Source organism: Drosophila simulans, chromosome 3L (genome assembly GCF_016746395.2).
Source record: "Drosophila simulans strain w501 chromosome 3L, Prin_Dsim_3.1, whole genome shotgun sequence".
Lineage (NCBI taxonomy): Eukaryota > Metazoa > Arthropoda > Insecta > Diptera > Drosophilidae > Drosophila > Drosophila simulans.
Window position 1 is genome coordinate 10,845,675 of NC_052522.2, and position 26,373 is coordinate 10,872,047.

Here is a 26,373-nt window from a genome sequence, read left to right on the forward strand (position 1 = left end):
AAAGTCAAGATTGGCTAGACTAACGACTACGTCAGAGCCCGTCCATATGGCAACCGGTTTTATTGATATCCAATATATATATGTATATATCGGGTTACCGATCTCTGCGCAGCTATGCTCCGCTCTGCTTCACCGAGGGATAACTGGGTAATTCCCAGGCACATGCGGCGTATGCGCAATGCTGGCGAACTAATAAAACGCAGGAAGGCACGCGGCCACCGATCGAAATTTCATTTGGCCAAGTTAACAGGCTGTCGCAGAATGCACCGCTCCTCCCCTGAAATCGGCGAAAAACCAGTTTACTGGCGCTGAGAAAGTGCATTAAGCCATCGATTCGTGTCCCCCGCGCTTGCAACAAAAAAATGAGAAAAAAAAATGAAAAAAAAACTGAAAAAAAAAACATGTTAATTGCCAGTCGATCGAAGTGTCTTGCACTGCCTGCAATGGACATAGTAGTTGTTACTGGTTACTGGTTCTTTTGCCGTCTTGCCATAAGCCAGAGAATGTCCCGGCCAAATATTTGGCAACGTCTCTTAACCAAGGCAGAAAAAGTGGCCCACAGATCATGGAGATCGCCGGAGGGGACTGGGAGGGGGGGGAACTGGGGGGTCTTGGCGGTATTGGAGACAGAAAGGAGCATCTCGATGGCGATGGTTACATGAGAAACACGTCGAGTGACAATCATAAAACGCTCAAAAACGGTTAACCACTGATGTTTGGGAACAGGGAAAGCTGGTTAAGGAAGAGCAGATTCCGACTCCCAACGAAGCAATCTGGCTTCTATCAAAAGGGTTAGGCAATAGATCTTACACAGATTTGTATTTCAAATTTCAAAAGTAGAATACACGGTCAATAAACAAGATAGTTCGTTACTGAGCCAAATGACTTGCACAAATATTAGTTGAGCACGTTGGTTAAGTAATTAGTGAGGACTTCGATTAAACAAAAACAGTCTGGAGTTCCAGGGACACTACGATAAGCTATAACTATATAAAATATATAGTATATATACTGGAAATTAATTTGTATATTTATCCTTTGATTTAGTTGAAGATTAAAGCATGAAACTTAAAGAACTAAAAATCTTCAAATATTAGTAACAAAGTGATGTAATGTCCTATAAATTAACCAGTATAAAATCATTAATTAATCTTTGCTAATTCCAGGTGATACCTAGAGATCCCAATGATGCACAATGGCTAACCCAGCATCCCTTAACCAACTGATAGCCCCTTTCCACCGATTTTAGATGGCATTATGCGACACTCTGCAAGTGTGCAAGAGGTTTCCCTGTGTGTCGCTAAATGTTGTCTGTGTGAAAATCACTGTATGAGTATCGTTCAGCGTTTCGCGCGATGCTTAAAACTGGTGACCCACGTTGGGTCTGATTTAGTCGTTAACGCGCGGCCAACACGATCACATCGCAGATCCAAACACAACCACACCGGACCCAAACTATACACCATATAGCATAGGCATAGTATAGTGTGCATAGTGTATAGTGTACATATTATATAGTCTGGTATAACAAGTGCGCGGCGTTGCGAGATCGGCGTTGATTTAGATTTATGTTTTGATTCTTTCAACGAGTGTTTCGGCTAATTGCCAGTTGCTTAAAGTTTAATCAGCCGTCATTTTCGATTATTTGGATATTAAACACAAAGAATTGCAGTTACTTTTGCTGAATTGAAATAAAATTGTGTTTTATTTTTACAAGCACCGGTAAGTGAGTGATACATATTTTGGGGCTAATTAGTCAGCGGAAGTCGCTACGCGCAACTTTTGCAAATTAGTAAGTCGGGCACGAGTGCACAGATCGTTGAGTTCACTTTAGCTAAGTTAAGTGAACTAAGACCCAATTAATTGCAGTTAAATTTAGCCAGCGAAGCGCATCAAATGCCTGACGCAAATTATTGATCGAGTTGCCAAAATTTGCTCGCGAAAGTTTCAAAGTGCTGTCAAGCTATTCAAGATATGAGACTCAGCTCATTTTGAATATTTGCACAGTAGATACACTTCTTGGCAGACATAAAGTCTATATATATATATCTTAAGATAAGTTGAATACACAACTTTCTGTCAACAGTTTCAAGTCCTTTCACAGCGCTTAAAGAAAAATGTAACACCTCGCTACAATCTGTTGTTCATCCTATCTTTCATCAGTGGTCATTGCCAACAACCAACCATTGATATCTTACAGATAATAATCATAAGTGATCAAGTCTTTGAACAATATTAACAATGCATAGCTATAAGTCCACCTACTTTTGTTTGATTTGCAAGTTTTTTTTCTGATATGCGGCATAAGAGTGTGATAAGGAACATGGCTTTCATGCCACATCACTCATACGTCCAGTTGGTCAAGCTGAAGTGTGGCAACACACAAAGATCGCTGACTTCACTGACATTTGCACTTCGCTGGTATAAAATTATTTAGCTGGCTATTCTTGAAGAAGATTACCAACTACAAGTTAAGTGAATGGCACATGGATGTTAAGAAAATTACTGGTTTGAAAAACTACTCTTGCATTTTCAAAGCTTAAAAAGGCCAGTTATGGAGCTTTACTCAATTAGTTAAAATTTATTTAATTTTTGGTGTACTTTATAGAGAGATAAACATTCAATAGTTGCATTTGATAGCCCATTTTCCTCACTATAATTTTCTCTTTAAAAATCGTATTACTTCAAACTCTACTCGTTTTCCTCTCTCTTTCGCTCACGCAAAATTAATTATCGCCTTGCGTGGAAAATTTCATTAAAAAACTGGCACTCGCAGTTGTTGCGCTACCACATTGCGATCTTTAAAAAACAGTTGGCTGACAAAACTTTTCCAGCTGCTCGGAATGTGGCTATTGCCAAGAACTTTTCCATACCGAAATTCACTGTCAGACGGGCCAAGACGGTGGAAAACTGTAGTTTCGAAAACGAAATGATAAAGCGGAGCAAGGCCGACGTCTTTTGGTTGAAGCCAGCCAGTTAGAAGTCGTTTGGGCCAAGTCAAGAGATTCCAAATCCACAAGCAAAGCGGCTAACCAGAAAGTCGCTGCTGCTGACAATTGAAATTTGTATTCCGCTGCGGAGCAGCCAAAGGCCAAATACACTGGCCTGGCTCATTGAACTTGGCTAACTCTCGCGAGTCTAGACGGCTAAAAGCCCACAACACAACAGTGAGTAAATAAAAGCACAATAAAGGCCAAAATAACAAAATAACAAAATAAAAACAAAACAGAGAGCCGGGAGAGTCGCGTGCCGCTTTTTTAATTGATATTCCACTGGCGTTCACGTGAACAAAAACCCAAGCGATTCATCGTGGGGAATTCTTGGCTAAGCAAAATTTTCAAAACCATATATTTTTAGGCAGCTGCATGAGAATAAAAACAAAAAGCGAAAATAGAAAGGTCTAAGTCATTTTGCGGCCAAGTCAAAACAAATTGACAAATTGCAAATCGGCACAGTCACAAAATTAATTTATTAACATGATGCGAATCCAGTTAAAACCGCCTGCACTTCATTAGTAAAACAAACTAGGGGGATTTGTTTTGTTTTAGCATAGTTGAAATAAATTATGGAAATTATTTCGGCGAATTCGATTTTGCGTCTAGTCTAGACTTTATCTATTTTTGGTGGTGATACCACCAATAACGCGTAAGCCGGAATTAGACTATTAGAAAGTTATCTGAATAATGACATAATTAGTAAAGAATTTCCCCAACAAAAGTATGAAATAAGTGAAATTATATATATTTCCTAAAATTTCATAGTTTTTACTATGAGCACATTGCGCATACGCCCAGTTGTGCTCATTGATGAATACTATTGTTTTTGAAATCTTTTCTATAGGAATTTCAGTATTTCCCACTTAATCATTAGCTATGCAATGCAGCAATTATTCCATTCATAAATAAATTATTTAGCATAGTTTTCCCATGTAGAGCCATTACTCATGTGTTCCCAAAAGTCAATTTAGTGTAATCAACGTCAAGAGCTGCCCATAGATCGGTTAATGACTTCCGCATATCTGAGACTTTGTCGGAGGTACGGAGAAAAAGCCGCCGTACTTGAGATTATGCAGAGAGTCATTCAGGTTATAGACCAGATCTGGGTGGCCTATAAGGCAGATGGGGACTCAACTCGACTCATGTTATATGTCGTCTGATCTGCTGATATAATATCAATGAAGGCAATTGCAAGAGACACGCTCGTTAAACGAGCCATTGAGAACCGAAAAAAGTTGGCGTAATTTGCCAAAATTTCCATATCTCTCGGACAGATGAGATTATCTTAACTGGAAGCCGTAAAGTCTCAAATTGTCCGTTGTCACACGAATACATATTTTTTCCAATTAAGCGAGGGGCGGTGGGCGGTGGGCGGTGGCGAACAACAAAGTCCGATTCTACAGACAAGTGACACTAAAATTGGCCTTTGTTGTTCGCTTCTATTCTATTTTAGCACGTCTCAGAACGCCGCACGATACTTGTAATGCCCAGGTACTCGTAATACCCGTAATACCCTAAAATCCGTAAGGGGGCAGCACGAGGAATTGAGGCAGTCGGATTCGAAAATCGGGGCAATGATTCGCTGGCACTGAACTTGACATTTGCCGCAGTCTGCTTTCAATTTAGAAATATGTCAGCGGCGCAAACTATTTTCAGAGCAACGCGCACCGTGCACATCACGCACTTGTTGCGCCACAGATGCAGATGCAGATACAAATGCAAAACGGATACATATAAAGATACAGATACAGCTGTAGATATGCGGTAGATTTCGAAGGAGTCACTATTCTTTAAGGGAGTGGGCCTTAGAGCTTAATTTTTTCTAAAGTATTTATACTCTATTAATTAATAAATATTTTTGCTTAAAAGTCATGACCAAGAATGGACACAGCAATTCCGCTTACGTCGGCGATCATCCGGACAAATTGGAGCTGGCGGAGAAGGGTCAGAAGAACAAGGCCGTAGTGACCAAGGATCCCGACTACAATCCCTATCACCATCGCGATGTGGAGCATCCCACCACGTAAGCAAAGATCTGAAGATAATTCCTGAAAAATAAAAAAATATAATAATATAATATTTTTAAGGAACTCGGAAACGCTGTTCCATTTGCTAAAGGGTTCGCTGGGCACAGGAATTCTGGCCATGCCAAATGCCTTTCGTAACTCCGGTTATATCACCGGATCCATTGGTACGATTGTCATTGGATTCATTTGCACCTTCTGCATTCACCAGCTGGTCAAGGCTCAGTATGAACTGTGCCGCAGGAAGAAGGTGGGTTACGCACAGATCCTGAAGTTAGTTAATCCAGATTAATACCTACGCTATCTCCATAACAGATGCCCAGCATGAATTATCCAATGGTGGCGGAGACGGCAATGGGTGAAGGCCCAAAATGCTTCCGGGTTTTTGCTCCCTACATTGGCACAGTGGTTAACACCTTCCTGCTAATCTATCAACTGGGCACCTGTTGCGTTTACGTGGTCTTCGTGGCGTCCAACATTAAGGCCATTGTGGATGCAGTGGCCGATACGAGCATCGATGTGCGACTCTGCATGATCATCATACTGCTGCCCCTGATCCTCATCAACTGGGTGCGGAATCTTAAGTATCTGGCTCCGTTCTCCACGCTGGCCAACGCCATTACGATGGTATCCTTCGGCATCATTTGCTACTACATCTTCCGCGAGCCAGTCACCACAGAGGGCAAGGATGCCTTTGGAAAACCCTCGAACTTCCCGCTCTTCTTCGGCACCGTCTTGTTTGCCCTGGAAGCCATCGGTGTAATCCTGCCCCTGGAGAACGAGATGAAGACCCCGCAGAAGTTCGGCGGCAGCTGTGGAGTCCTCAACGTATCCATGGTGCTCATTGTGTTCCTCTACGTGGGCATGGGTCTCTTTGGTTATCTCAACTATGGATCTGCGGTGCTGGGTTCCATCACACTAAACATGCCGGAGCACGAAGTGTAAGCTACTAACTAACAAGTTATATCCGAATTATACTGACTATTAAATGTGTCTCCTTTAAGCCTTTCCATGTGCGTCAAGGGCATGCTGGCCTTTGCCATTTACATAACCCATGGATTGGCCTGCTATGTGGCCATTGATATCACCTGGAATGACTATGTGGCCAAGCGCCTGGGTGCCCAACGGAATGCCCTGTTTTGGGAGTACGCAGTGCGAACTGGCCTCGTCCTGATCACCTGTAAGTCTGGTATTCCCTAAATATATTCTTTGCCAGTTATATTCATATCCCTTTTTTCCGTAGTCCTCCTGGCAGTGGCCATTCCCAACCTGGAACTGTTCATCTCCCTGTTTGGAGCACTGTGCCTCTCCGCTTTGGGTCTGGCTTTCCCGGCACTCATCCAGATCTGCACACATTGGTACAATACGAAGGGTTTTGCAAAGGTCTGGCTGGTGTTAAGTGAGTGTTCTGATTAAATAGCCATAGACATCTATTTACTAACCAAAAATCCTTGCAGGCAACTTTGTGCTGATCATTGTGGGCATCCTGGGCTTGGTTATCGGCACGTATACCTCACTCAAGGAGATCGTGCTGACCTTTTCCGAGTAGTTTGCTTATGCGAGAACCTAAATCCGCCAGCGGGCATTCCAATTCAAGCGAAAGTATTATGAGCAATCGAAAGATATTGAAATCTGTAAACATTCGCAGCGCAGCACAAATGACAAGATGCAGATACAACTAGGGATGTAGTTACAGTTGAGCTGAGATCCACTGTTTATGTGTAAAGTTATACTCTGAACTAATTGTTGTGTATTTGTATAGAATTTAACAGATTTGTGATATTTTAAGCGTCATGCCCAAGAATCTGTACAACAAACGTGTGTATATCATATATCTCTTTATATAGTAGATAGCTTCTTGATAAGTAGTTTAGTGCACAGTCACATCTTTTTAAGTCATATTTAAAGTACGATAGCAGTTAACCACAATAATAAACACATTTTGCCATATTAAGATACGCCATGGGGAATCTATTGCTGGGCTATGTAATCCTTAAGTGCGTTGCAAAGTCTTCTAGCACCATCCACCAACTTTGCCTTCGGATAGAAGGCGATGGACAGGCGGAAGAACTGTTTGCCACTTTGGCCATCCGCAGAGAAGCGTGTTCCTACGATAAAGTAGATCTTATGATTTTCCACGCAGTACTGGAGAAACTCTCGGCAGTCCAATCGATCCGGTAGCCGCACCCAGATGAAGTATCCGCCCGTGGGGCTGACCAACTTGCAGCAGTCGGGCAGCTCATCTCGAAGCACCTGCGTGGTGGCCAGCATTCGCTCCTTATAAGCCTCATAGAACACAGCTATTTGCTTCTGGGCCAGCTTCAGCTCAAAGAGACTGCCCACAATCCCAGACGTGTAGTTGTTAAAGCATCCACCACTATTGGCAAATCCACTTCCATCTATAATAGGTTTCAGCCGCGGAGGAACCTCAAGCCAGCCCAGACGAACTCCAGGACCCAGAATCTTGGAAAAACTACCATTGGAGATAACATGTCCTGCGAAGTCGGCATCTTTTCTGTCATCATAGGACAACAGTCGGCTGTGTTTGGGCTTTTCGCCATAGCTAAGGATATTATAAACATCATCGCAGACGACAAGGAAATCATAATTCCTAGCAAGTTTCACGATTCCACGACAGACCTCTATAGAAATCATACATAAAATGATAAAAATAGTTTAAAAGTACATAAAATACTCTGGAACCTACCTGGCGAGAATAGAATCCCCGTGGGATTATGATACGTTGGTATCGTATAGTAGATTCCCCAGAACTCCTTCTTTTTCGATTGAAAGCGTCGTTTGGAGACCTGCTCTTCAAGATCCTTCAGATCCACGCCATCATCGTTGAGCTTTACGGGAACTATAGTCAGAGTGCTAAAGTGTTTTATACTATCTAAAGCAATCATATAGGTGTACTCATCCACGAATACGAAACCCTCAAAGTCCAACATTGTGGACAAAAGTAGGTGAAGGCCATGTGTTGCTCCTGTGGTTATTATCAAATCCTCACTGAAAATCGAAACCACGATATTAATAAGATATAGAATAAGATTGCAAAATCATATAAGACTACCAATTGACGGGGCTTTTAAACATTTCGGTGAAATAGGTGGAGATCTCGCGTCGCACCTCGAATGTTCCACTTGTTGGTCCATATTGGAAAATCAGCGACTGATTTTCCAGCTTTTCGCGTTCCTGCAAAGGGAACCAACCAACAACGGTCGTTATTAAGAGGGTATTGCGTAAGAGTCGTACCCACCAGACAATGATCTGTGGCCGTCCGGAAGCTATCACAGTTGGCGGTCAGGAGATCTGTTCCTGGAGCACCCACTCCGAGATTTAGGATGTCCGGAGCGTACACATTCCAATCACCGCCATCGAAAAGGTGTTTTAGCTTGCGATCTTGACTAGATTTCAACATGTTTAACGTTCTGTTCTTGGCATACTTATGCCTTATCTAAGCGATGTGTACTTGCATTTATTGTACAAAATGTGAATAGATCTAACTTTTTAGTGCTCGTCATTTCATACCTATTAGTTGTAGCATATGGAGGCACGACGTTTTCCAGATTAATGAAAAGCTATAGGATGTTAGTATTTGCCCCAATATTAATATGATTCAGTAACTATAATAATCTATTACGTCTTTTACGTCATAACTAATACATATATTTGTTTTAAGATATCTATATAGGTATAGAATCATTATAACAACAGTCTTCCCAGAATAGTAATCTTGTCTATGCTGTTATTTTTTAAAAGCTTAATATAGGGTATTAAACGTTCGAGTGCCGATAGACTAAGTATATTTATACGCGTTTCGATGCGAATGTCAAGCAATCCACTTGCAATTTCCATTCCCATCGAAACGCAGACATCAGCTGATTGCAAACATTACATTGTTTTTGGAAAACTCGGAAAATCGTATTGCAACTTCATTGGAAAGACTATGGATAAACCCACAACTAGCGCTGCTGCCGCTGTGGCACAAGATTCCAACCTTCTTCCGGACTCCCCACAACACGGACCTACGTTGTCCAGCGCCTCCAGTTTCGAGGCACTGACACGACACGACCCCAATCTCAGTCGTTTGGCCACGAAAATGTTCAACAAAACGGAGGAGTACATCACCCACGAACTGAACGCTCCGCTGGAGGATTACAAGCTGCTGGAGGAGATGAACAAGGCTACGATTGCCAAGTACAAGGATATGCGGCAGATTGCCGAAAATCTGAATACTTCGACCAGTGAATTGAGCCTCAAGTTTCAGCAATTAGCTCCGATGATGCAGCAAATCGATGAAATTTCCGACACCGTCGACAAGTTGGAGGCGGCGGCCTATAAACTGGACGCATACAGCATAGCCCTAGAAAATCGCGTCAAGTGCGTGCTACAAAGAAAATCCGGAGGAGGTCAAGTGGCACAATAAGACTTCTCCATTAAAAGGGCTTTATGGTACACATTTATTATATTAGATTCTATGTCAACCAAGTAATAGTTTAAATATAATCGCAATTATGTTAAGGAATATCAAGGGAACTGAAAGAATGGGAAATGGTGAACCAATCATGTTTATAGAAACTTAGTAATATGGTACTCACTCTTGGCCACTGTGCGTATGGAACGAATGAGGTTTAGCACCTGATTCTTGGCCGTAGGTGCTCCAAAGTCCTGCTGGCCCGCTTGTCGTCCCCAGCCAACTGAAAAGTGTGCCAAAAACATGAACATCGTGGCATTGGAAGCAAAAAATTTATATGAGAACTTACACTTGGCCAGAAAGCGCTCCTCGTGCAGAATGCACACCGCATTCAGGCACAAGAGTGAGGATTCAATCAGTGTCCACAAAGTAAACATATTTGCGCCGAGTTATTACTATTTACATCAAAATAAACCAAAATCACCAATAATTGTTGACGTCAGTGATGCCGACTGCCATTCACTACGAACGCAGAATCATCTGATTGTTGGTGCTCGGTGTGAATGATAAATGGTTATATGGAAAAAAAAATGCGCGCCAAATAAAAATTCAAATCTGGATCTAGTACTGATTTTTATTATTTACTTTATTTAATATTAATCTGCGTATTTATTGAGCCCAAGGCAGCACACCCAATGCACACTTGGGCCAATCGGTATCTGGAAATAGCAATTACAGTAAGAGCGATAATTAATTAATTTTCAATACACAAATGTTACGTCAAATCAAAACTTACGCTTGTCTAATTTCCAAACTCCCCATTCTGATGTATTCTCTTTGCCTTGAGCTGCTTGTCCCAAAAATTGTTCCAAATAGTCTTGATTGTTGCTCTCCTCTTCTTCCATGGCTTCCTCATCATAAAATTCTTCCAGCGGTGCATCGCAGAGTTTGGTTAAATCCTCAGCTTGCGTCTTGGTGTATGGAGGATCTGCGAGCGGTATTAATCTAAGAAAATGTTTATCTTATTATTCCAAAATCAATGAAATCCAAAACAAATGTATGCCTACCCTTTTAGAATGGGCGCTGAGAAATTGCTAAATGCATTGACACGCTGCTTAATAAAATCGCGATCAAAAACCAAAGACCTGGACTTTTTGGGATTATCGCCAAAAACAAGGGTAACCGAGAGATCCACATTTGAGTGTACTAACAGACTGCGCATTGTCTTTGAAATTTGATCCGTGTTTAGAGTGGCAAACACCGCTGGTTTCAGTTTATCGTTCTGGAAAATAAAGAATATTTAGTGGTCATCGTTTCTATATAATTATTTATACCAACCAAATCCAGTTCGGCTTTGTACATGCGCTTCATACGGAACAGCATCCCAAAAGTTTCCAACATTTTCTTTGCCCAGTAGCTGGCTCCCAATCGCCTTTGGTCCGACTCGTTTTGGTTTTCAGCCAGTTGAACTAGGGCCAAAAAAACCTTTTCGGTATATCCCTGCACGGCCAATAGACGGAAGAGTCCCTGTGTGGCTGCAATGATGGCATCCTCGTCGTCGTCGATTTGCAGGCCAACGCCAAGGAAGTATTCCATTTTAAGCAGGCATTTCGTATATATGTCCAGCAGATCCTTCATCGATGAGGATTCCTTTTTGACCAGCGCACTTAGATCACCTAACACAGCACTCAGAATTTCTTTCGATGTCTTCGCCTTCTTGCTGGAGGAGTAGACTCGAATCTTATTGAATTCACCACTGGATTTTAGCTTGCTGATGGCCTTTAGCTTCTCAGCTCCCTTGATATGGCACTCCAGGGTCAGATCATAGATCTCCAGTAGATCTGTCACAGCCTTTTCAAACTTAAGCTTGTCTTTGCGGTGCAGTTTGCCCGCATCCAAATTGGACATGGTTTCCATGTGTGGCAACCAGTAGTAGGTGCGCAGCCACTCCAGACAATGAACCGAGGTGTTTCGCAGCACCTCCACAGGCGGCAGCTCCTGTCCATGGGCGCACAAGTGACGCAGATCAACGATGAACGACTGGAGGCCCAGTTCCTTGGCCGTTTCGTACATGCTGGTCATGTTGTGTCCCTGGATAATGGAGGACATAAAGTTGTAGAATCGTGTAAAGGCACTGGCATAGGTATCCTGTATTTTGGCGCTGCCCTCCTTGTCCTCCAATTGCGCCTGAACGAGCACCGATGTGGCCAAAACCGCTGCCGGGCAGAGATTTCCTCTTCGCAGACACCAAATGCGGATTTTACTGAGTGCTTGACGCCATGTGGCAGGTGTGTTGGACTTGCCAAACAACCATTTGTACGTTGTATTAAATTCCAGCCTGAAAATGTAATGTATTTATCAACGGATTGGGTTTGTTTCTACTTTTGGTCTACGCACGTGTCTCGCCAAGGAGTAACCACAGTTCGTTGTTTTACATTTGGTGGCGGTGTGACAGGAACAACTTTGGCTTTCTCCTGTTTTCCCTTTCCAGGGCTTTTCTTTTTTGCCTCAGACTTTTCCTTCTTTGCAACAGCCATGGCAATTTAGTCTGAATAAATTTATACAAATACCGTGCGGAACAAACCGCAAACAAAATCACAACAGCTGCAACAGTGATGAGCTAAATGTAGCTATAAAAATGAATCCCTTACACAAGGCTTGAGTTGGCAGAACAAATAATTTAATTAAGAAACATTTTAGGTTTCCAACCTAATGTATTTTACTAATCCTTGTTAGTTCAGTAAGTTTCTATAATATTTTGCTATTTATCAAAAGAAGCCTCTCTTTTGGCTATTTCTAGCCATTGCTTCGTTTGCCAACACTGTCAACGTCCAACAGCTGATCGCGCCAACAAGACGCAGCCGGTTCTGTGTGAATGGTGAAATAAAATTGGAGCCAAAAATAATATTTTCTTCTTGTTCGATTGTTAAGCCTTTTCCCGCGCCCCCGCCATGACCAACAGCGCTTAACCCAATTTCCTAAAAGGGACAATAATTGTCCTCCGAAAACACTGAAGTTTACCCAGTTTTAACCCATGTACGAGATCCAACATCCTGTCATCATCAACAACAACTACAACGTGGTGGACATACTGCATCCGGAGAATATCGAATTCGATGGGCCGTCTGCGGCGCGAAAGATGATAATTGGTTCATTCTCGATGTTCGTGATCTTCTCGTACCTGCAACTATTCTACATCCTGGTGGCCATTTATCTGGCCCTGCATCACGCACACCATTGATTCGAAATCTCTGAAGGATCATGTATCACTTTGTATCCGAGCAAACGCCGGAGTTGCGGCTCTCGGAGGAGACACTGGTCACAAGCCACGTGACGCAGTACCTCAAGAGCTTCCAACTGGATGCTGTCCGTTTCGTCTACGATCGTCTGTCCAAACGGGAATACTGCATCCTTAATGATGAGAGTGGCCTTGGAAAGGTCGCTACGGTGGCGGCACTTCTAAGTGCCCTACCACCCGCCAAAAAAACACTTGTGGTGCTTCAGAACGATGAGCAACTGCTCACCGGTTGGCGATTCCATTTGGACACTCTCACTGACCTCCAGGTGTACATCATTCAGGGGGTGCAAGGTAATTCCTAATATTTATATGGATTAGTTGATAAGTTCTAAAGAATATTACTTAAAATAATTTTTGTGTGCATTATTTGTAAATGAATCACATTCATGATTAATCCCTAACTCGTTTTATCGTAATTTCACATTATTACGAAATAAGGCAGTTCCATTTAAAATTGCAACCTATTCAATAAGATTACTTCACAACCCTTTCACTTTCTGCCTTTTCAGATACCACCGAATCCCCGCACAGCGTTTACCTGGCAAAATGGAGCCAACTACGGAGCATTGGAGATCTCAGTCGCCTCAAGTTCGACTACATTATGGTGGATAATCGAGGGCACTCGCTGAACAACAGCTTTTGCACTTCCATGCTGCTGAAGCAATTCGAGGGACGGGTGAACGTTCTTATCTCCAGTGTTGACATTACGGTGAGGCATTGCATTCATAATTTAGTTTATATCATTATAGCTTATGTGGTTTCTCTCTCTCTGCAGTCCGACGTTAGGTTGCTCTACAATGTTCTACGGTTGGGCGGCCGACTGGAGCATCAGTACAAAAGCTTTGCGAGCTTCGATCGTAAATTCCACCTGCCAGATCCGAAGGAGGTATTCAGCAAGCGCATAGATCTCGAGGAATACTACAAGCAGCGGGGATTCCTCAGCGAGTACATCAAGTAGGTGACCCAGCAACGATCAGAGTCACTGTTGCATTAGATCGGAATAGTCAGTTGCATATTAAATTAACTTATATAATTTGTAGAGACTTTCGTCTGCGTCGTTTCCGTCATCAATTCGACAAGTTGCTGCCTCTTGTCGCACCGGAGCAATACAAACACAATCTGAATCTCTGGTTGGCCTCAAAAAACAGCCAGAGCACAATAAGCGGCTCAGAGGTTTGCTCTACAATCGCTTCCATAGAAAACAATCCGGCTCAGCAAAATAAAACTGGGCTCTTTGAAGAATCGGACAGTGTAGATGATGTGGCAATGTCACCGCTGATATTCGAGTCCTCCGAATCTGACGATGAACCCCTAACAGTAGAACCTGGTGCAGATCAAAACCCGGTATTAGTTGTATCCAGCGATGATTGTGAGATTGTAACACCTCCAAATACTCCGCCAAATCGAACGCCCTCATTAAATGAATCGCCTAAGACGAAATCAAAGAAAAAATATAACAAGCAAACGTCGCCGCGCAAAAAAGCTGATCTCACCGATTCCGAAGAGGATGATGAAGCGATGCCGCCAAGGAAGAGAACTCGTGCGGCCACCGTTCATCTAACACCCAAGACAAGGAGACTCAATGTTCGAATTTTAAGGTGTTCCCTAGATAATCTAAGCACGCCACCACCGTCTAGAACCACTACTGCGATCGTAACACCGAAAACAGAGCCCTCAGTTAGAAGAAAAAATGTGAAAAAGCGCACGGTGAGCCCAGTGGATGTGGGTCGTCCAGCCACAAGGGGAATGCAGCGCCTAACACGATCCGCTGAAACAAAACTAAACAGCAAGTACTTGAAACACCGCACATTGGATGATGTCAAGCGTAACTTTCCAAGGAGAGTCAAGATTGAGGGGACCCAAACGCCCAGGAGTAGCAAACGAAAAGTGAAGCAGGAGCCTAAGTCTAAAGCCGAGCAGGAAAAGAAACAGAAGACGGTGGACAAACCTGCTCAAGAAACTCCGAAACGAAAGCCTGGACGTCCGAAAAAATGCAAAACTATGACTGAAGATTTGGGAAAGACAACGACTAAGCCGGATTCAAACCCCTTGCCATCTACTCCTCAAGTTCTCAGTGGCAGCTCCTTGTCGTCGGAGTACATGCAATGTGCTCAGCGAATACCAGACAATTTGGATGCCATTGAGTCGCCTGCTTTCCGTGTGCCCTTCACACCTCAACAAACTCCAATGCTTCTAACGCTGCCGTCTACTCATAACTTGCTCAACGACTCCGAGGTGGTGGCTATTCCGCTTCACAAAGATCAAGTTGAGACAGTGGTGATCAACAGCTCCCACGATGAGAGTTCGCCGCAGGATCCATCGCAGAGTCGTCGCACCAAGGCTTTGAAAAGAAAACGCAAACCCGTGACGTCCGTTAATTCAAGTTTTGGCGGAGGATTGGGTCTACCACCGGCCAAGAGGAGTGCCAACAAATCTCCAGATCTGTTTAGCATATCCTCGGATCACTCCCAGATTCCGCTGGCGCAACCGCGACCCTCGTCGCCCTTCGAAGGCTTTAAGATCTTTGGCTCTGAGGTTAAGCAGTTTCAGCAGCAACACGCGAATGTAAATATATCAGTGCCAAAAAAGAAGCGAGATCGCTCGTGCTTGGATATCCTGGAGCAAATGTTCGAGCCACGACAACAGCAGTCGACGAAAACTAGTCCCAAAGTCTTGCCAACCTTGCCACTGACCCAGAAGGATGATGCAACGCCTACGATTACGCAGAGGAGAAGAACCCTGCTGGAAGATGACTTCTTCGAGATAACGAACAATGGCCAGTTTGGCAGTCGCATGCGGTTGAACTCCTCTGGCGAGGTCTCGCCCGTGCAACCGGATCAACCGTCCGTCAGGCCGTCGCAGGCCAATAAAATCACCAATTACTTGATAGGTTCCGGAATTACCCAGGAGAGAACGCAACCCTCCAATGGTAATCGCAACTCCATTGTCGCATCGCTGCGCAAGTCACCCAAATCTCCGAGACAGGCTGCTAAATCCACGCAGGCCACGAAGCTAACACGCTGGTTTGGCTCGGTCTTCGGCGGAGTAGGCTCACAGACCAGCTCCGTGGAGTCGGTCAGTGCACCAAGTACGCCGGTTAATTCATCCACAAGTGCAGCTGCGTGTCAAACGCGATCGGCGAGAAGTGGTGGAGCATCAGGACCGACCAAAAGAAAGCGACTGGAACTGTTCAAGTGATGATCAGCAATCAACTAAGATGACAAAATCCAATTCAAATCAAATCCAATCATTGGAACATGAATATATAACGTATAGTACGAAATCAAAAGCCAAGCAAAAGTTAACAGCATCCAAAAAATGGACGAATGACTATTTAGTAGATTGTAAAAGCAAATTAATCTGAGCCATTAACTAGCCAATTTAGTTAGAATTCTACTTCGTGTGCCCATTTTGAATTGTACTTTACCATAAAATTAAAAAGACACTGCATAATAGCGTATGCGTATCTTGTAAGTAGATATAATTGGTAAATTATTAGTTCAGAGGTTTATCTAGTTTCTCATTGATGCCAATAGTAAGGCGTGTTTTTTTGTTAAATTATTTCAATACGCATTCAAAGTGTATTCAACAATTTTAAAGTAACGAAAGCTATCGTTTTTGGAAGCAAGTACCATGTAATTTTGTATCATCATTAAATAAACGAATGGTTAACATTTAAAAATGTAGTGTTGTGTGTTTAATTAGCAATTAAGATATTTGGTAGGTAAGTCAATTAAGTCCTTCTATGCTATCCTCTCTGTTTTCCGAATATTATCGTTAAGTTGTGCATCACCGCCTGGCGCTGGAACTCCAGTTCCCGCCTGCACATGCCGCCCAAGAGTGGTGGACACTGATACTGTATGTTCTCCTGGGCCAGGGTATCACCATTCGAGTTCCTAAACGTGAATTCACTCAGTGATTGTACTGCAATAGAGATTCATTTACGATTAGCGAGGGCATACATATTCACTTCCGCCTAATCTTACGGCAGTAGAATCCGGCAAAGAAGCAGGTCTGATGCGTGGACTTGATGGCATAGGCCACGGGCGATACTCCGGGCATTGACTTGGTGACCACGTACTTGGCCGTGGCCGTATTCAGCCAGTACGGCCAATGGGATAGCCTCTCTGTGTATTGCACCGTGTAGCGCCAGTCGTGGGCGTGGCCATGATCAGCGAGGATCTTGAAGTTTAAACTGTGTGTGATGGGGGGAAATAGTTAATTATCGTATAAACTGAAGAATGCGGAACTTGTAGCTGCTCTAGTAACTCCGTTTGTATGGATCGCAAGTTTGAAGAAAGAGTTTTCCTTACATGGTGGGATTGAGCAGCCGCATCTTGTTAAAATCCGCCACATACTCCCAGACCTTTTCCGGTTGACTCCGCTTGATAATGCCCTCGATCTGGTACTTCTGATAGCCACTGGAGAAGACGAAGACATAGAGCAGCAGGGCGGCGACGAGGAGCACCGATGCCCGCTTAATATTCGACAGGCGGGGTGTGTGCATCATGGATTTCAGACGTCGACTGGCGATTATTGTGTGTATATGGTGGACTATTCGAATTTCAAATGAACAACATGTGCCACTGAATTCACCACAAAGATTCTGATAAACAAAAAGGGATCTTAAGTACAGTGGCGGCTGGAAAAGGGTATATATGTATATAATACTTCTTTCGTGGGGAGTTTTGTTGGTATGAGGGGTGTACACTATGGGGTTAAGACTTTCGTTGAATTAATAGTTTATTATGATTAAAACGAACTGGATTTACGCCATACGAGTAAAGACTTAAACTAAAACATTATATGGTTTATATGGTCTTGATATCTCGTATTGAAACATTTCTTATGTTTAAGTTTGGGTAAAATTTTAAAAAATTTAAAAAGCAAACTAAGAATGTGTCATTGAACCGAAAATATTTGAATTCAAAATTTAGATGCTTGAATTTTTATAACACTTGATTTAGATCAGTACCTAAACTCCCTGCAAGGCATAACTCTTGTATTACAAATATTATTAGTCATTTATTGTATACTTTACTAAAATAAATGAAATGAAACTTCATTCATTTTTAAGTAAACTGCAATTTCAGCTATGTGTTTTTTGCAGGTCAAAGCTCTGGAGCGCAGCCCCCTGGTGGCCCCCCTCCCCCACACACCAATCAACCGGCAAAAAATTTCAAATGCTGCCTAACACTGGTACTAGAACAAAAGCTTTGGCGAATGGCGAAAGCTGCGCTGGCAGCTCGTCCATATGATCGCCACTCTCCATTCAGTTTATAAACAACGCTCGCCGGCTGCAGTTGGAAACGGAGAGCGCGAAATCAATACGTATATAGCATACCCTTAGAACCACCGTCAGCATATGTAATTGCTTATCACAGTGTGGCTGTCCGAAATCGGTAGGTCTCATCGCTCCAGCGACAACAGATCCCTCAACAACTCGTGCCACCCCCCGCAAATTGCCGGCTTACGTAAGCCAATTGTATTCGTTTTGAATTCGTTTTAGCTGAGAGAACATCAATCAAAATACAAAAAAAAAAAACAAACATGCGGCTACTGGCCAGACACGCGATTCGATTGCTGGGTCAGGAGAATCGCGCGGGCGAGGTGGCTTCAATTTCGAGAGGAGCAATCCGGCTGAAGGCCACAACCGGTTACCTCAATCTGGCCACGGCAAGTGTTCAGCCATTGGAGCCGGAGAAACAGGTGCAGAGAAAGGTGAGTACTCCATTTGGTGGGCACAAAGTTTCCATATCGATTTCGCTAATCGGAAATTCAATCAGAATTCGCCACTCACGGATTCCTTTGGCCGACATCATACCTATTTGAGAATTTCTCTAACGGAACGCTGCAACCTGCGATGTAAGTACAGCCAACCTATGTTTTCGACCCTTATCAGTTTGCCCTGTTATTGTTTTACCTATTTGATAATACTCGTTGTGAAGTGGATCCCAGCCTTGATTGAATAATGTGGCGAAATTCGTGTCTTACACACCCACAACTGCGGTCAACATAATAGTTATGGAGTCCACCCATATCACCCATTTGTTGCCAAATTAGAGCACATGTTCTAATTTAATTTGGGGGTTGTATTGTAATCAACTAATTTTGGCGACATTAACTACGATTCTGATTTCGATTACTGATAGCAAACCCCCATTGATGTTAGATAACTTAATGTTCTTAACTTGAATTCGAGAAACTTCCATGCTACTCTTTAGTTAACATACATGAACTTATATTAAATTCCAATTCGAAAATTCTATTATAACTATAATGCTGTCATATTTTCAGGTGACTACTGCATGCCCGCTGAAGGCGTTCCGCTACAGCCCAAAAACAAGCTCCTGACCACCGAGGAAATCCTTCGTCTAGCTCGAATTTTCGTGGAGCAGGGAGTGCGAAAGATCCGCTTGACGGGCGGAGAGCCAACTGTGCGCAGGGATATCGTAGAGATCGTGGCACAAATGAAAGCTCTACCCGAACTGGAGCAAGTCGGAATTACCACCAATGGCCTGGTGCTGACCCGCCTGCTGTTGCCGCTCCAGAGAGCTGGTCTGGATAACCTGAACATCAGTCTGGACACGCTGAAGAGGGATCGCTTCGAGAAGATCACCAGGCGAAAAGGATGGGAGCGAGTGATAGCCGGCATTGATCTAGCTGTCCAATTGGGCTATCGCCCCAAGGTGAACTGCGTCCTTATGCGGGATTTCAACGAGGATGAAATCTGTGATTTCGTTGAGTTCACCAGGGATCGTCCGGTAGATGTGCGGTTCATAGAGTACATGCCATTCTCCGGAAACAAGTGGCATACAGAGAGGCTCATTTCGTACAAAGATACCCTGCAAATCATTCGAAAAAGGTGGCCAGACTTCCAGGCCCTTCCCAATGGACCCAATGACACCTCTAAAGCCTATGCAGTTCCGGGATTCAAGGGTCAGGTCGGCTTCATCACCTCAATGACGGAACACTTTTGTGGAACCTGCAATAGATTGCGACTCACTGCGGATGGAAACATAAAGGTGTGCTTGTTTGGCAACAAAGAGTTCTCGTTGAGAGATGCCATGCGAGATGAGAGTGTTAGCGAGGAACAGTTGGTGGATCTCATTGGAGCAGCCGTCCAGCGTAAGAAGAAACAGCATGCAGGTGAGTTGCGATCCCGAATCAAACGTAGAAAGTCTTCAGACCTTGGTACTCCTTCGCAGGCATGCTCAACCTGTCGCAGATGGAGAACCGGCCCATGATACTCATTGGCGGCTAGTAGACACACCACACTCTCTCCCCTCTCCCGTTGCAGATGCTGCGCCAAGACTCCATCATCATCTTCATCCTTATTCGTATCACCACGCATATCATACTTCAAGGCTGCAGCTCCAGGCCCGAAATTACAGCCGACTTACCCATGTCGATGGCCAGGGCAAGGCCCAAATGGTGGATGTGGGCGCAAAACCGTCGACCACAAGATTAGCTCGTGCAGAGGCCACTGTCCAGGTGGGTGAGAAACTCACCCAACTTATAGCCGACAATCAAGTGGCCAAGGGAGATGTTCTGACCGTAGCCCAGATTGCTGGCATAATGGGCGCTAAGCGAACTGCCGAACTGATACCTCTGTGTCACAACATCAGCTTGTCCTCCGTGAAAGTGCAGGCCACTCTTCTGAAAACCGAACAATCTGTGCGGCTGGAGGCATCCGTTCGCTGCTCCGGCCAAACTGGAGTCGAGATGGAGGCACTAACCGCAGTTTCAGTGGCCGCGTTAACTGTGTACGACATGTGCAAGGCTGTTTCCCACGACATCTGCATCACAAATGTCCGCCTGCTAAGCAAATCCGGCGGAAAAGGGGACTTCCAGAGGGAGGAGTCCAAAAATGGAATAGTTACAGAGGTCGAATGAGGTGTTCCTCGACTGACCGGATTAACCACGCTACGGGGAATTGAAAATAAACTACTGCTTACTTGATTTAGCCACAAATATTAAATTAAAAGACTTATGAAGCAAGAATTCATAAGTGTAAACATGTAAATGAAATCACTTATAGGAAACTTATTTGAAAAAGGGTAAATAATCATATAGTTTATATAGTTTTTGTTTCCAGTCAGTGGGTAGAGGTCCACCAATTGCCAAATCTTGAATGAATCAGAAGACACATGACTAATTTCAATCTGAAGTTTAAGGTCTCTTTAATTCGTGGCCAGAGTGGGTTAATTTTAAATGAGGGAATTGATGGATAGTGTTGGTGTGAAGGTGCGATTGGAGGCGTGTCGCGAACTGCGCCTTACAGCTAGAAGTACATACAACATTAGAAGTGTTCAATAAACGCGGATTATCGCTCGCAAATCCTGGCAGAGTTCCCTCTCAACATAGACAAAATAAATACGGTGTGGTGAGGTAATCAATCGCTCCTAGTTGTACACCAGGACATTGCGATTCTCCGCCTTGTCCTCCGCATCGTCGCCCTTGGCTCCTTCGGCGACCAGGTGTTCGCCGCGAATCTTGATGTTGTGCTCCTCCTTGAACTTGTTCAGCTCACTGCCCTTTTTGCTCAGGTCGTTGGTGACCATGTTTATGGTCTTGGCGATGAAATCCTTGTTCTCCACCAGCTGTGGCAGCACCTCCTTCACGGTCCTTTCGCACAGCACACCGCCAATTTGACGAAAGCATTTCCGATCGGGATCCGCCGCCTCCAGAGTTTCTATCACAGTTCTAGGGAGGATAAGGGGTTATAGCATTGTGTCTGCAGGGATTCTCCCACTTGCCCAGAACCACAAACAGACGGGTCATCCATCTTTGGGCCCCTGGTGACTCACTTGTGTTCCCTCAAATCCATTTCGAGCGTATTTAAACTGTTGACCAAATTGCGCTGCTCATTGCGCAGCTGTTGGAACTGGGCCACAATGGCCTCCTGGCTGAGTGCCGGCTTCGCCGATTCGGTGCTCATTGCAATGCTCGCTACCCAAAAGGACCCCTTCGAAATCTAGGCCGGGATAATCGCTATAAATTGGCGATAATCTGCGATTTTCCTTCAAAATACGAGACCGAACACGAGGACTGTGCGATAAACGTCCTAAAAAATCCCAAGCGCGTAAAGGCAGTAAGACCGTAAATGTATTGTGGAAAAATGGCGTAACTGTAAAAGTAAATATAGCACATACAATACAATAAAGACAATGAAATTCGTCACTACTTAGACGACATATGTTGCTTACGTTTCGCGGTGAATGTCATATTTGAACACACGTGCCGTCGTTTATTTTATTTAATGATTTTTATCTGATATATAGCTATATAAAATCATGCCGGCAGCAGTGGCCACAGGTGTGCAATTCGGTGGACCGTCCAAAAACAAGAAAATCGTGTTCGACGACTCCGGCGAGGCGGTAGTTAAAGAAAACAAAAAGGAGCACCCACAAAGGCCTAAATTTCAAGGCAAGGAACAGGTGAAAAAGCCGCAGAAAACTAAGTTTGGTGAAGATGGAAAAGCGGAAGGTGCTAAATCCTTCAATAAGAACCACCAAAAGCCGGATTTTGCAAATAAACCACAGAGGATAAAGTTCGGTGACGATGGAGAACAAGTAGCTTCCAAGTCGTTCAACCAAAATCATAAGAATGGACCAAAACCACAGAAAATCAAATTTGGAGAGGATGGAGAAGCAGTACATCAAAAACCTTTCAACAAAAACAATCATAAACTTAATGGTCAAAAGTCGGACTTCGCCAATAAACCACAAAAAATCAAGTTCACTGATGATGGAGAAGATGAAGTAACTCCGAATTCTTCCAACACAAAGACGGAACCGGCCAAGAAGTCCCAAAAAATCAAGTTTGGAGATGACGGAGAGTCCAAGGAGAACTTTAAAAAGCCTCAACGAATCAAGTTTGATGAGGATGGAGCTGGGAAAAATGTATCCGACAGCGATGGAGACAGCGATGAGGAATTGGGTGACTCCATTTCCAAAAAGCACAACAAATACCAGTCAAAAATAGATGAAGACGAGGAGTCCCAAAAGAAGTGGTACCATGTGGTATGTTAAAGCTAAACTTAAATCGTTGAATTAAATCATTTATAGTTATCACTTTCCTATCTTAGCATCCCGACTATCCGTCCACCGACGAGGTGCTGGACATGAAGGAGAACGATCAGCTGGAGCTGTACAATCTCTGCAAGAATTCCTTCGAGGCGGAGAAGATAACTTTTAATAAACGTAAGACTTTCTCGACTCGGTAATTTGAACACCTCTTAATGCTTTTATCTTATCTTTAGGCAATCCCTCGGATGCTCGCTGGTTGCAAACCGCTCTGCACAAGGGTACTGCAAAGGATCGGGCCAATGCGGGCGCACTTCTGGTGACAAGCAATCCACTGGGCAATTTGGAAGCATTGAGCACTTTAATTGGCTTTTGCAAGATCTCCAACAAGGCCAGCAATGATGTGATTGCAGTGCTCACGGATTTGTGGCAGGAGGTGCTGCTCCCGCCAAACAGAAAACTCCTGGCGGTGCACACACGTGGTGCTGATTGGAAAAAGCTGAAGAAGGATGAGAATTTGCGCAACGAACAGAAGCGCCGCATTTACGCGTACTGGCATTTTGAGAGCGAATTAAAGGACCAGTACCACGAGTTCTTGAAGAACGTTATGCAGGGCCTGCAGACTGGACAGGAACACAATAAGAACTCCTCTATTGTGTCAGCAGCTAGGTTGTTGGCCTATGCTCCCGAAAAGGAGCAGCTGCTGCTAACCATGCTGGTGAACAAACTGGGCGATCCCATCGCCAAGATTGCCTCCAAGGCGTTGCATCACCTCAGCGAGGTGGCCCAAAAACATCCCAACATGTGCGGTGTTATTGTTGCCGAAGCGGAGAAGCTACTTTTCCGTAACAACATTTCCGAGCGAGCGCAGCACTTTGCACTGTGCTTCCTCTCCAGCATCGCACCCTCTGGCCGGCCCGAAGTCTGCACCAAGTTGGTCAACATATGCTTTGCCCTCTTCAAGGTTCTCGTCCAGAAGGGAGCCGTAAATAATAGAACCATGCAGGCCATTCTGCGATGCTTGCAAAAGGCTATCGTGGAGGCTAAGCCGGCAAAGGATAGCAACGGGGAATTACTCACCAAGGAAATGCAGGACACCATCTACCGATTGGTCCACTTGGCAGACATTAGGGTCGCCGTACAGACTCTCGGCCTGCTGCTGCAACTGGTTGCAGTGAAAACGGAGAAATCGGATCGGTTCTATAATGCTTTGTATGTGAAGCTGCTGGATCTGAACCTAATTAATGTGGGTAGTAAAACGGCGGCTCATCTACTGCATATTGTACATCGGGCCATCCACATCGACAGCCATGTGGCCAGGGCCCAGGCATTCGTGAAGCGTCTGCTGCAGTTGACTCTATACGCTCCTCCGCACATTGCAGCTGGTTGTTTAATCGTCATCCACAAGTTGTTGCGCATGCGCCGCGAGCTAATTGGCGGCATTGGAGCCTCTGAGGAAGTAGAGGAAGGTTCCAAAGTTGTTCTACCAATCGGTGCAGATCTGGACAAGTTCGGTAGCGACGATGAGGAGGTCTACGAGGATGTCAAAGATGAGGCGGATGATACTAAAGACTCCAATCCATCGGAAGAGAAGGCAGAAAATGATGTTAAGTCAAGTGCATCCTCCTGGCATCATGCCAGTGTGGCTGCCACAGAGGCCAAGGTGCGGGATATTGATTCCTGCAAGTACGATCCGTACCATCGAGTGCCCGCCTTTGCAGGAGCTGCATATGCGCTCCGCCACGAACTGTTGTTGCTGCGGCAACACTACCATCCCACCGTTCAGGTCTTCGCCGAACAGATTCTTCAGCGTGAGTATTCCATATTGTTTTCTTTTTATATCCTTTTGTAAAGCCTTCGCTTTCTTTAGAATCACGCATTGATTACTATGGTGATCCGCTCAGAGATTTCGGACTGCCACACTTTTTGGAGCGTTTCGCCTTCAAGAATCCGAAAAAGCTGGAAGTTTCACAAGCAGCGGAAAATGCTACCGTGGCACACAAGCGATACATGGCTCACGGAGCGCGAGGAAGACCAGTGAAATCGCTGACGAAGGCCAACTGCACCGAGGACGAGATGTTCATCTTCAACTTCTTGGAGCATAAACGCAAACAAGCGGAAATTGTGGCGCAGAACAAAAAGCAGAAGGAGGTCAAGAAGGACGGCCCAGAAGAAGGAGATGATGGCGAGGCTGGAGAGGAATACCTAAAGGAGGGCGAAGTGGATGACGATGAGTTCGAAGCCTATTTGGATGGGTATTTCGGCAAGAAGTTCAAGGAGGGTGTCGACGAAGAGCAGGATGAAGAGGAGCTGAACTTCCTGCAGGAGCTGGGCGGCGAGATGAAGAAGGATAAGTCCAAGGATAAGAAAAAGAAGAAGCAGTCCGACAAGGCGGAAGATGAGATGGACGATATTGATGACGACTGGGGTGATGACGACTTGGCAGAAGATGAAGATGATGAAATGCAGGGCGAAGATCAGTCCGACGATGAAACGGGCTCGATTGATTTGCAGCCACTTGATGACGACGACGATGATGTTGATGATGACGATGATGAGGGCTCGATTTCAGAGGGCGGCCCTGACGACAGTGATTCAAGCGATGCTCCTGAGAGTCCCGACGAAGAGGATGACGACGAAGATGCACCACCGAGATCCAAAAAATCCCGCAAAGACTCCACCGACATGGTGGGAGGACGAAGCTTTGCCAAAACACTCAAACAGAGTCACGGTAAGATATCGATTTGGAATTCAATGGTGGTCATGAGGTTATTAATATGTACTTTTTCAACATCCTTTAGATATGTCCTCTCTGTTTGCTGCCGCCGATGACTTCTCTTCGCTGCTGGAGGAGACGGCCAAGGTAAAGGGTCAGGGAACCAGCAATGCCGTCTTCAACAAGGACAAGTCCTCCGACAAACAATTGAAATGGGAAGAGAACCGACGATCGAACTCTAAATCCTACAAGGGCAAGAAGTTTGCCGGTAAACCAGCGGCCAAAGGCGGTAGACCACAGAAAGCGGGCAAGAAGCGGAAACACTAAGCTAAACTCGATTATCAAACTCTAATCCATTTAAGTGGTTAGATTTGTAAATATCTAAACGAAAGATTAAACCCAATTTTTATTAAGTTAAAAAAGTGCCCTTTGCTTATCCATTTGAAATGCTTTATTTTAACTGCATTTTGATATTGGTTTTATGTACAGACTTTGGTGACTTAACCGCTAGCAACTTGATCTTCAAAGTTTATCAAACGCCTTCGATTGTTTCGATAACATAACTATCCGTTAATCGATATAACGCAAAAATCGAGTTCAATACGATTTGATGATTGCTTTGTTCTTACATTTAACTAGTTGTCCCCCATCGGTTGTTGCGTCCATTGTAAGTAGATTGGGCAGATTCTATGGTCATTGATAGTTCCAGGGATCTTAAGCTACGACGGATTGCCAATGATCGCACCCATAAAAACTAACTCATACCGAATGAGTTCGCTTATAAAATGTAGGGTATGTTTAACTTTTCATATTGCGACTTTTTGGAGTTATTGGGCTTTACATTTGTGTGTGTGTTCTAAGGCAACTTGTTAGAAGGCAACTTTAATATAAATG

At 44.2% G+C, this 26,373-nt stretch overlaps 11 protein-coding genes across 13 annotated transcripts; 6 read left to right on the top strand and 5 right to left on the bottom strand.

Annotated features, from left to right (window-relative positions):
- The first annotated feature begins 1,393 nt into the window (after window positions 1–1,393).
- Window positions 1,394–6,978, top strand: LOC6737602 (proton-coupled amino acid transporter-like protein CG1139). The gene is made up of 7 exons (XM_016171292.3): window positions 1,394–1,722; window positions 4,866–5,019; window positions 5,084–5,270; window positions 5,336–5,961; window positions 6,025–6,200; window positions 6,264–6,419; window positions 6,478–6,978. Exons 2-7 carry the CDS (start codon window positions 4,868–4,870, stop codon window positions 6,567–6,569), a joined length of 1,389 nt encoding a protein of 462 aa, XP_016031387.1. The 5' UTR covers window positions 1,394–1,722; window positions 4,866–4,867; the 3' UTR covers window positions 6,570–6,978.
- On the bottom strand, window positions 6,842–8,577 carry LOC6737603 (uncharacterized protein YER152C). Its single transcript, XM_002084399.4, has 4 exons — window positions 8,280–8,577; window positions 8,094–8,215; window positions 7,728–8,029; window positions 6,842–7,662 (listed from the first exon to the last, which is right to left on the bottom strand). Exons 1-4 carry the CDS (start codon window positions 8,439–8,441, stop codon window positions 6,992–6,994), a joined length of 1,257 nt encoding a protein of 418 aa, XP_002084435.1. The 5' UTR covers window positions 8,442–8,577; the 3' UTR covers window positions 6,842–6,991.
- A 284-nt stretch (window positions 8,578–8,861) lies between these two features.
- Window positions 8,862–9,548, top strand: LOC6737604 (biogenesis of lysosome-related organelles complex 1 subunit 2). Its single transcript, XM_002084400.4, has one exon. It carries the CDS (start codon window positions 8,970–8,972, stop codon window positions 9,447–9,449), a length of 480 nt encoding a protein of 159 aa, XP_002084436.3. The 5' UTR covers window positions 8,862–8,969; the 3' UTR covers window positions 9,450–9,548.
- LOC6737605 (immediate early response 3-interacting protein 1) lies at window positions 9,460–9,992 on the bottom strand. Its single transcript, XM_002084401.4, has 3 exons — window positions 9,787–9,992; window positions 9,622–9,720; window positions 9,460–9,559 (listed from the first exon to the last, which is right to left on the bottom strand). The coding sequence occupies exons 1-3, from the start codon at window positions 9,872–9,874 to the stop codon at window positions 9,504–9,506; spliced, it is 243 nt and encodes an 80-aa protein (XP_002084437.1). The 5' UTR covers window positions 9,875–9,992; the 3' UTR covers window positions 9,460–9,503.
- Window positions 9,993–10,051: 59 nt separating this feature from the next.
- Window positions 10,052–12,071, bottom strand: LOC6737606. The gene is made up of 5 exons (XM_002084402.4): window positions 11,835–12,071; window positions 10,776–11,775; window positions 10,505–10,719; window positions 10,234–10,442; window positions 10,052–10,156 (listed from the first exon to the last, which is right to left on the bottom strand). The coding sequence occupies exons 1-5, from the start codon at window positions 11,972–11,974 to the stop codon at window positions 10,107–10,109; spliced, it is 1,614 nt and encodes a 537-aa protein (XP_002084438.1). The 5' UTR covers window positions 11,975–12,071; the 3' UTR covers window positions 10,052–10,106.
- Window positions 12,072–12,263: 192 nt separating this feature from the next.
- LOC6737607 lies at window positions 12,264–12,678 on the top strand. Its single transcript, XM_002084403.4, has one exon. The coding sequence runs from the start codon at window positions 12,472–12,474 to the stop codon at window positions 12,676–12,678; it is 207 nt and encodes a 68-aa protein (XP_002084439.1). The 5' UTR covers window positions 12,264–12,471.
- Window positions 12,679–12,698: 20 nt separating this feature from the next.
- Window positions 12,699–16,419, top strand: LOC6737608 (protein suppressor of underreplication). Its single transcript, XM_002084404.4, has 4 exons — window positions 12,699–13,026; window positions 13,245–13,444; window positions 13,511–13,689; window positions 13,776–16,419. The coding sequence occupies exons 1-4, from the start codon at window positions 12,699–12,701 to the stop codon at window positions 15,931–15,933; spliced, it is 2,865 nt and encodes a 954-aa protein (XP_002084440.1). The 3' UTR covers window positions 15,934–16,419.
- On the bottom strand, window positions 16,351–17,390 carry LOC6737609. The gene is made up of 3 exons (XM_016169786.2): window positions 17,049–17,390; window positions 16,722–16,930; window positions 16,351–16,659 (listed from the first exon to the last, which is right to left on the bottom strand). Exons 1-3 carry the CDS (start codon window positions 17,243–17,245, stop codon window positions 16,484–16,486), a joined length of 582 nt encoding a protein of 193 aa, XP_016031388.1. The 5' UTR covers window positions 17,246–17,390; the 3' UTR covers window positions 16,351–16,483.
- Window positions 17,391–17,984: 594 nt separating this feature from the next.
- On the top strand, window positions 17,985–20,761 carry LOC6737610 (molybdenum cofactor biosynthesis protein 1). Of its 2 annotated transcripts, none has more exons than XM_016171293.3 (5): window positions 17,985–18,137; window positions 18,245–18,456; window positions 18,522–18,600; window positions 19,033–19,884; window positions 20,036–20,761. In XM_016171293.3, the coding sequence occupies exons 2-5, from the start codon at window positions 18,286–18,288 to the stop codon at window positions 20,629–20,631; spliced, it is 1,698 nt and encodes a 565-aa protein (XP_016031389.1). In that variant the 5' UTR covers window positions 17,985–18,137; window positions 18,245–18,285; the 3' UTR covers window positions 20,632–20,761. The 2 variants fall into 2 exon arrangements, with proteins under 2 accessions (XP_016031389.1, XP_016031390.1); XM_016171294.3 differs by having other exon boundaries at window positions 19,944–20,169.
- Window positions 20,762–20,893: 132 nt separating this feature from the next.
- Window positions 20,894–21,682, bottom strand: LOC6737612 (probable prefoldin subunit 2). The gene is made up of 2 exons (XM_002084408.4): window positions 21,546–21,682; window positions 20,894–21,441 (listed from the first exon to the last, which is right to left on the bottom strand). The coding sequence occupies exons 1-2, from the start codon at window positions 21,674–21,676 to the stop codon at window positions 21,141–21,143; spliced, it is 432 nt and encodes a 143-aa protein (XP_002084444.1). The 5' UTR covers window positions 21,677–21,682; the 3' UTR covers window positions 20,894–21,140.
- Window positions 21,683–21,857: 175 nt separating this feature from the next.
- On the top strand, window positions 21,858–25,901 carry LOC6737613 (uncharacterized protein F23B12.7). Of its 2 annotated transcripts, XM_039293964.2 has the most exons (6): window positions 21,858–21,952; window positions 22,020–22,760; window positions 22,826–22,940; window positions 23,000–24,574; window positions 24,634–25,494; window positions 25,565–25,901. In XM_039293964.2, exons 2-6 carry the CDS (start codon window positions 22,032–22,034, stop codon window positions 25,804–25,806), a joined length of 3,522 nt encoding a protein of 1,173 aa, XP_039149898.1. In that variant the 5' UTR covers window positions 21,858–21,952; window positions 22,020–22,031; the 3' UTR covers window positions 25,807–25,901. The 2 variants fall into 2 exon arrangements, with proteins under 2 accessions (XP_039149898.1, XP_044778929.1); XM_044922994.1 differs by having other exon boundaries at window positions 21,893–22,760.
- Window positions 25,902–26,373: the final 472 nt, after the last annotated feature.

Excerpts from the sequence above, each read along its gene's own strand:
- LOC6737602 (XM_016171292.3), top strand. The coding sequence starts at position 4,868 with ATGACCAAGAATGGACACAGCAATTCCGCTTACGTCGGCGATCATCCG. Across the intron at positions 5,271-5,335 it reads AACTGTGCCGCAGGAAGAAG|ATGCCCAGCATGAATTATCC; the intron begins GTGGGTTACGCA and ends TCTCCATAACAG. Across the intron at positions 5,962-6,024 it reads AACATGCCGGAGCACGAAGT|CCTTTCCATGTGCGTCAAGG; the intron begins GTAAGCTACTAA and ends GTCTCCTTTAAG.
- LOC6737603 (XM_002084399.4), bottom strand. The coding sequence starts at position 8,441 with ATGTTGAAATCTAGTCAAGATCGCAAGCTAAAACACCTTTTCGATGGC. Across the intron at positions 8,216-8,279 it reads CGGCCACAGATCATTGTCTG|GAACGCGAAAAGCTGGAAAA; the intron begins GTGGGTACGACT and ends TTCCCTTTGCAG. Across the intron at positions 7,663-7,727 it reads GGGGATTCTATTCTCGCCAG|AGGTCTGTCGTGGAATCGTG; the intron begins GTAGGTTCCAGA and ends TGATTTCTATAG.
- LOC6737604 (XM_002084400.4), top strand. The coding sequence starts at position 8,970 with ATGGATAAACCCACAACTAGCGCTGCTGCCGCTGTGGCACAAGATTCC.
- LOC6737605 (XM_002084401.4), bottom strand. The coding sequence starts at position 9,874 with ATGTTTACTTTGTGGACACTGATTGAATCCTCACTCTTGTGCCTGAAT. Across the intron at positions 9,721-9,786 it reads GGAGCGCTTTCTGGCCAAGT|TTGGCTGGGGACGACAAGCG; the intron begins GTAAGTTCTCAT and ends CACACTTTTCAG. Across the intron at positions 9,560-9,621 it reads CATACGCACAGTGGCCAAGA|TTCCCTTGATATTCCTTAAC; the intron begins GTGAGTACCATA and ends CCATTCTTTCAG.
- LOC6737606 (XM_002084402.4), bottom strand. The coding sequence starts at position 11,974 with ATGGCTGTTGCAAAGAAGGAAAAGTCTGAGGCAAAAAAGAAAAGCCCT. Across the intron at positions 11,776-11,834 it reads GTTACTCCTTGGCGAGACAC|GCTGGAATTTAATACAACGT; the intron begins GTGCGTAGACCA and ends TTACATTTTCAG. Across the intron at positions 10,157-10,233 it reads AGTTTGGAAATTAGACAAGC|ATACCGATTGGCCCAAGTGT; the intron begins GTAAGTTTTGAT and ends TGCTATTTCCAG.
- LOC6737607 (XM_002084403.4), top strand. The coding sequence starts at position 12,472 with ATGTACGAGATCCAACATCCTGTCATCATCAACAACAACTACAACGTG.
- LOC6737608 (XM_002084404.4), top strand. The coding sequence starts at position 12,699 with ATGTATCACTTTGTATCCGAGCAAACGCCGGAGTTGCGGCTCTCGGAG. Across the intron at positions 13,445-13,510 it reads TCTCCAGTGTTGACATTACG|TCCGACGTTAGGTTGCTCTA; the intron begins GTGAGGCATTGC and ends CTCTCTCTGCAG. Across the intron at positions 13,690-13,775 it reads TTCCTCAGCGAGTACATCAA|AGACTTTCGTCTGCGTCGTT; the intron begins GTAGGTGACCCA and ends TATAATTTGTAG.
- LOC6737609 (XM_016169786.2), bottom strand. The coding sequence starts at position 17,245 with ATGATGCACACACCCCGCCTGTCGAATATTAAGCGGGCATCGGTGCTC. Across the intron at positions 16,931-17,048 it reads CGGCTGCTCAATCCCACCAT|TTTAAACTTCAAGATCCTCG; the intron begins GTAAGGAAAACT and ends CATCACACACAG. Across the intron at positions 16,660-16,721 it reads CTTTGCCGGATTCTACTGCC|TACAATCACTGAGTGAATTC; the intron begins GTAAGATTAGGC and ends TCTCTATTGCAG.
- LOC6737610 (XM_016171293.3), top strand. The coding sequence starts at position 18,286 with ATGCGGCTACTGGCCAGACACGCGATTCGATTGCTGGGTCAGGAGAAT. Across the intron at positions 18,457-18,521 it reads AGAAACAGGTGCAGAGAAAG|AATTCGCCACTCACGGATTC; the intron begins GTGAGTACTCCA and ends AAATTCAATCAG. Across the intron at positions 19,885-20,035 it reads TAAGAAGAAACAGCATGCAG|ATGCTGCGCCAAGACTCCAT; the intron begins GTGAGTTGCGAT and ends CTCCCGTTGCAG.
- LOC6737612 (XM_002084408.4), bottom strand. The coding sequence starts at position 21,676 with ATGAGCACCGAATCGGCGAAGCCGGCACTCAGCCAGGAGGCCATTGTG. Across the intron at positions 21,442-21,545 it reads ATGGATTTGAGGGAACACAA|AACTGTGATAGAAACTCTGG; the intron begins GTGAGTCACCAG and ends TATCCTCCCTAG.
- LOC6737613 (XM_039293964.2), top strand. The coding sequence starts at position 22,032 with ATGCCGGCAGCAGTGGCCACAGGTGTGCAATTCGGTGGACCGTCCAAA. Across the intron at positions 22,761-22,825 it reads AAAAGAAGTGGTACCATGTG|CATCCCGACTATCCGTCCAC; the intron begins GTATGTTAAAGC and ends TTCCTATCTTAG. Across the intron at positions 25,495-25,564 it reads AACACTCAAACAGAGTCACG|ATATGTCCTCTCTGTTTGCT; the intron begins GTAAGATATCGA and ends AACATCCTTTAG.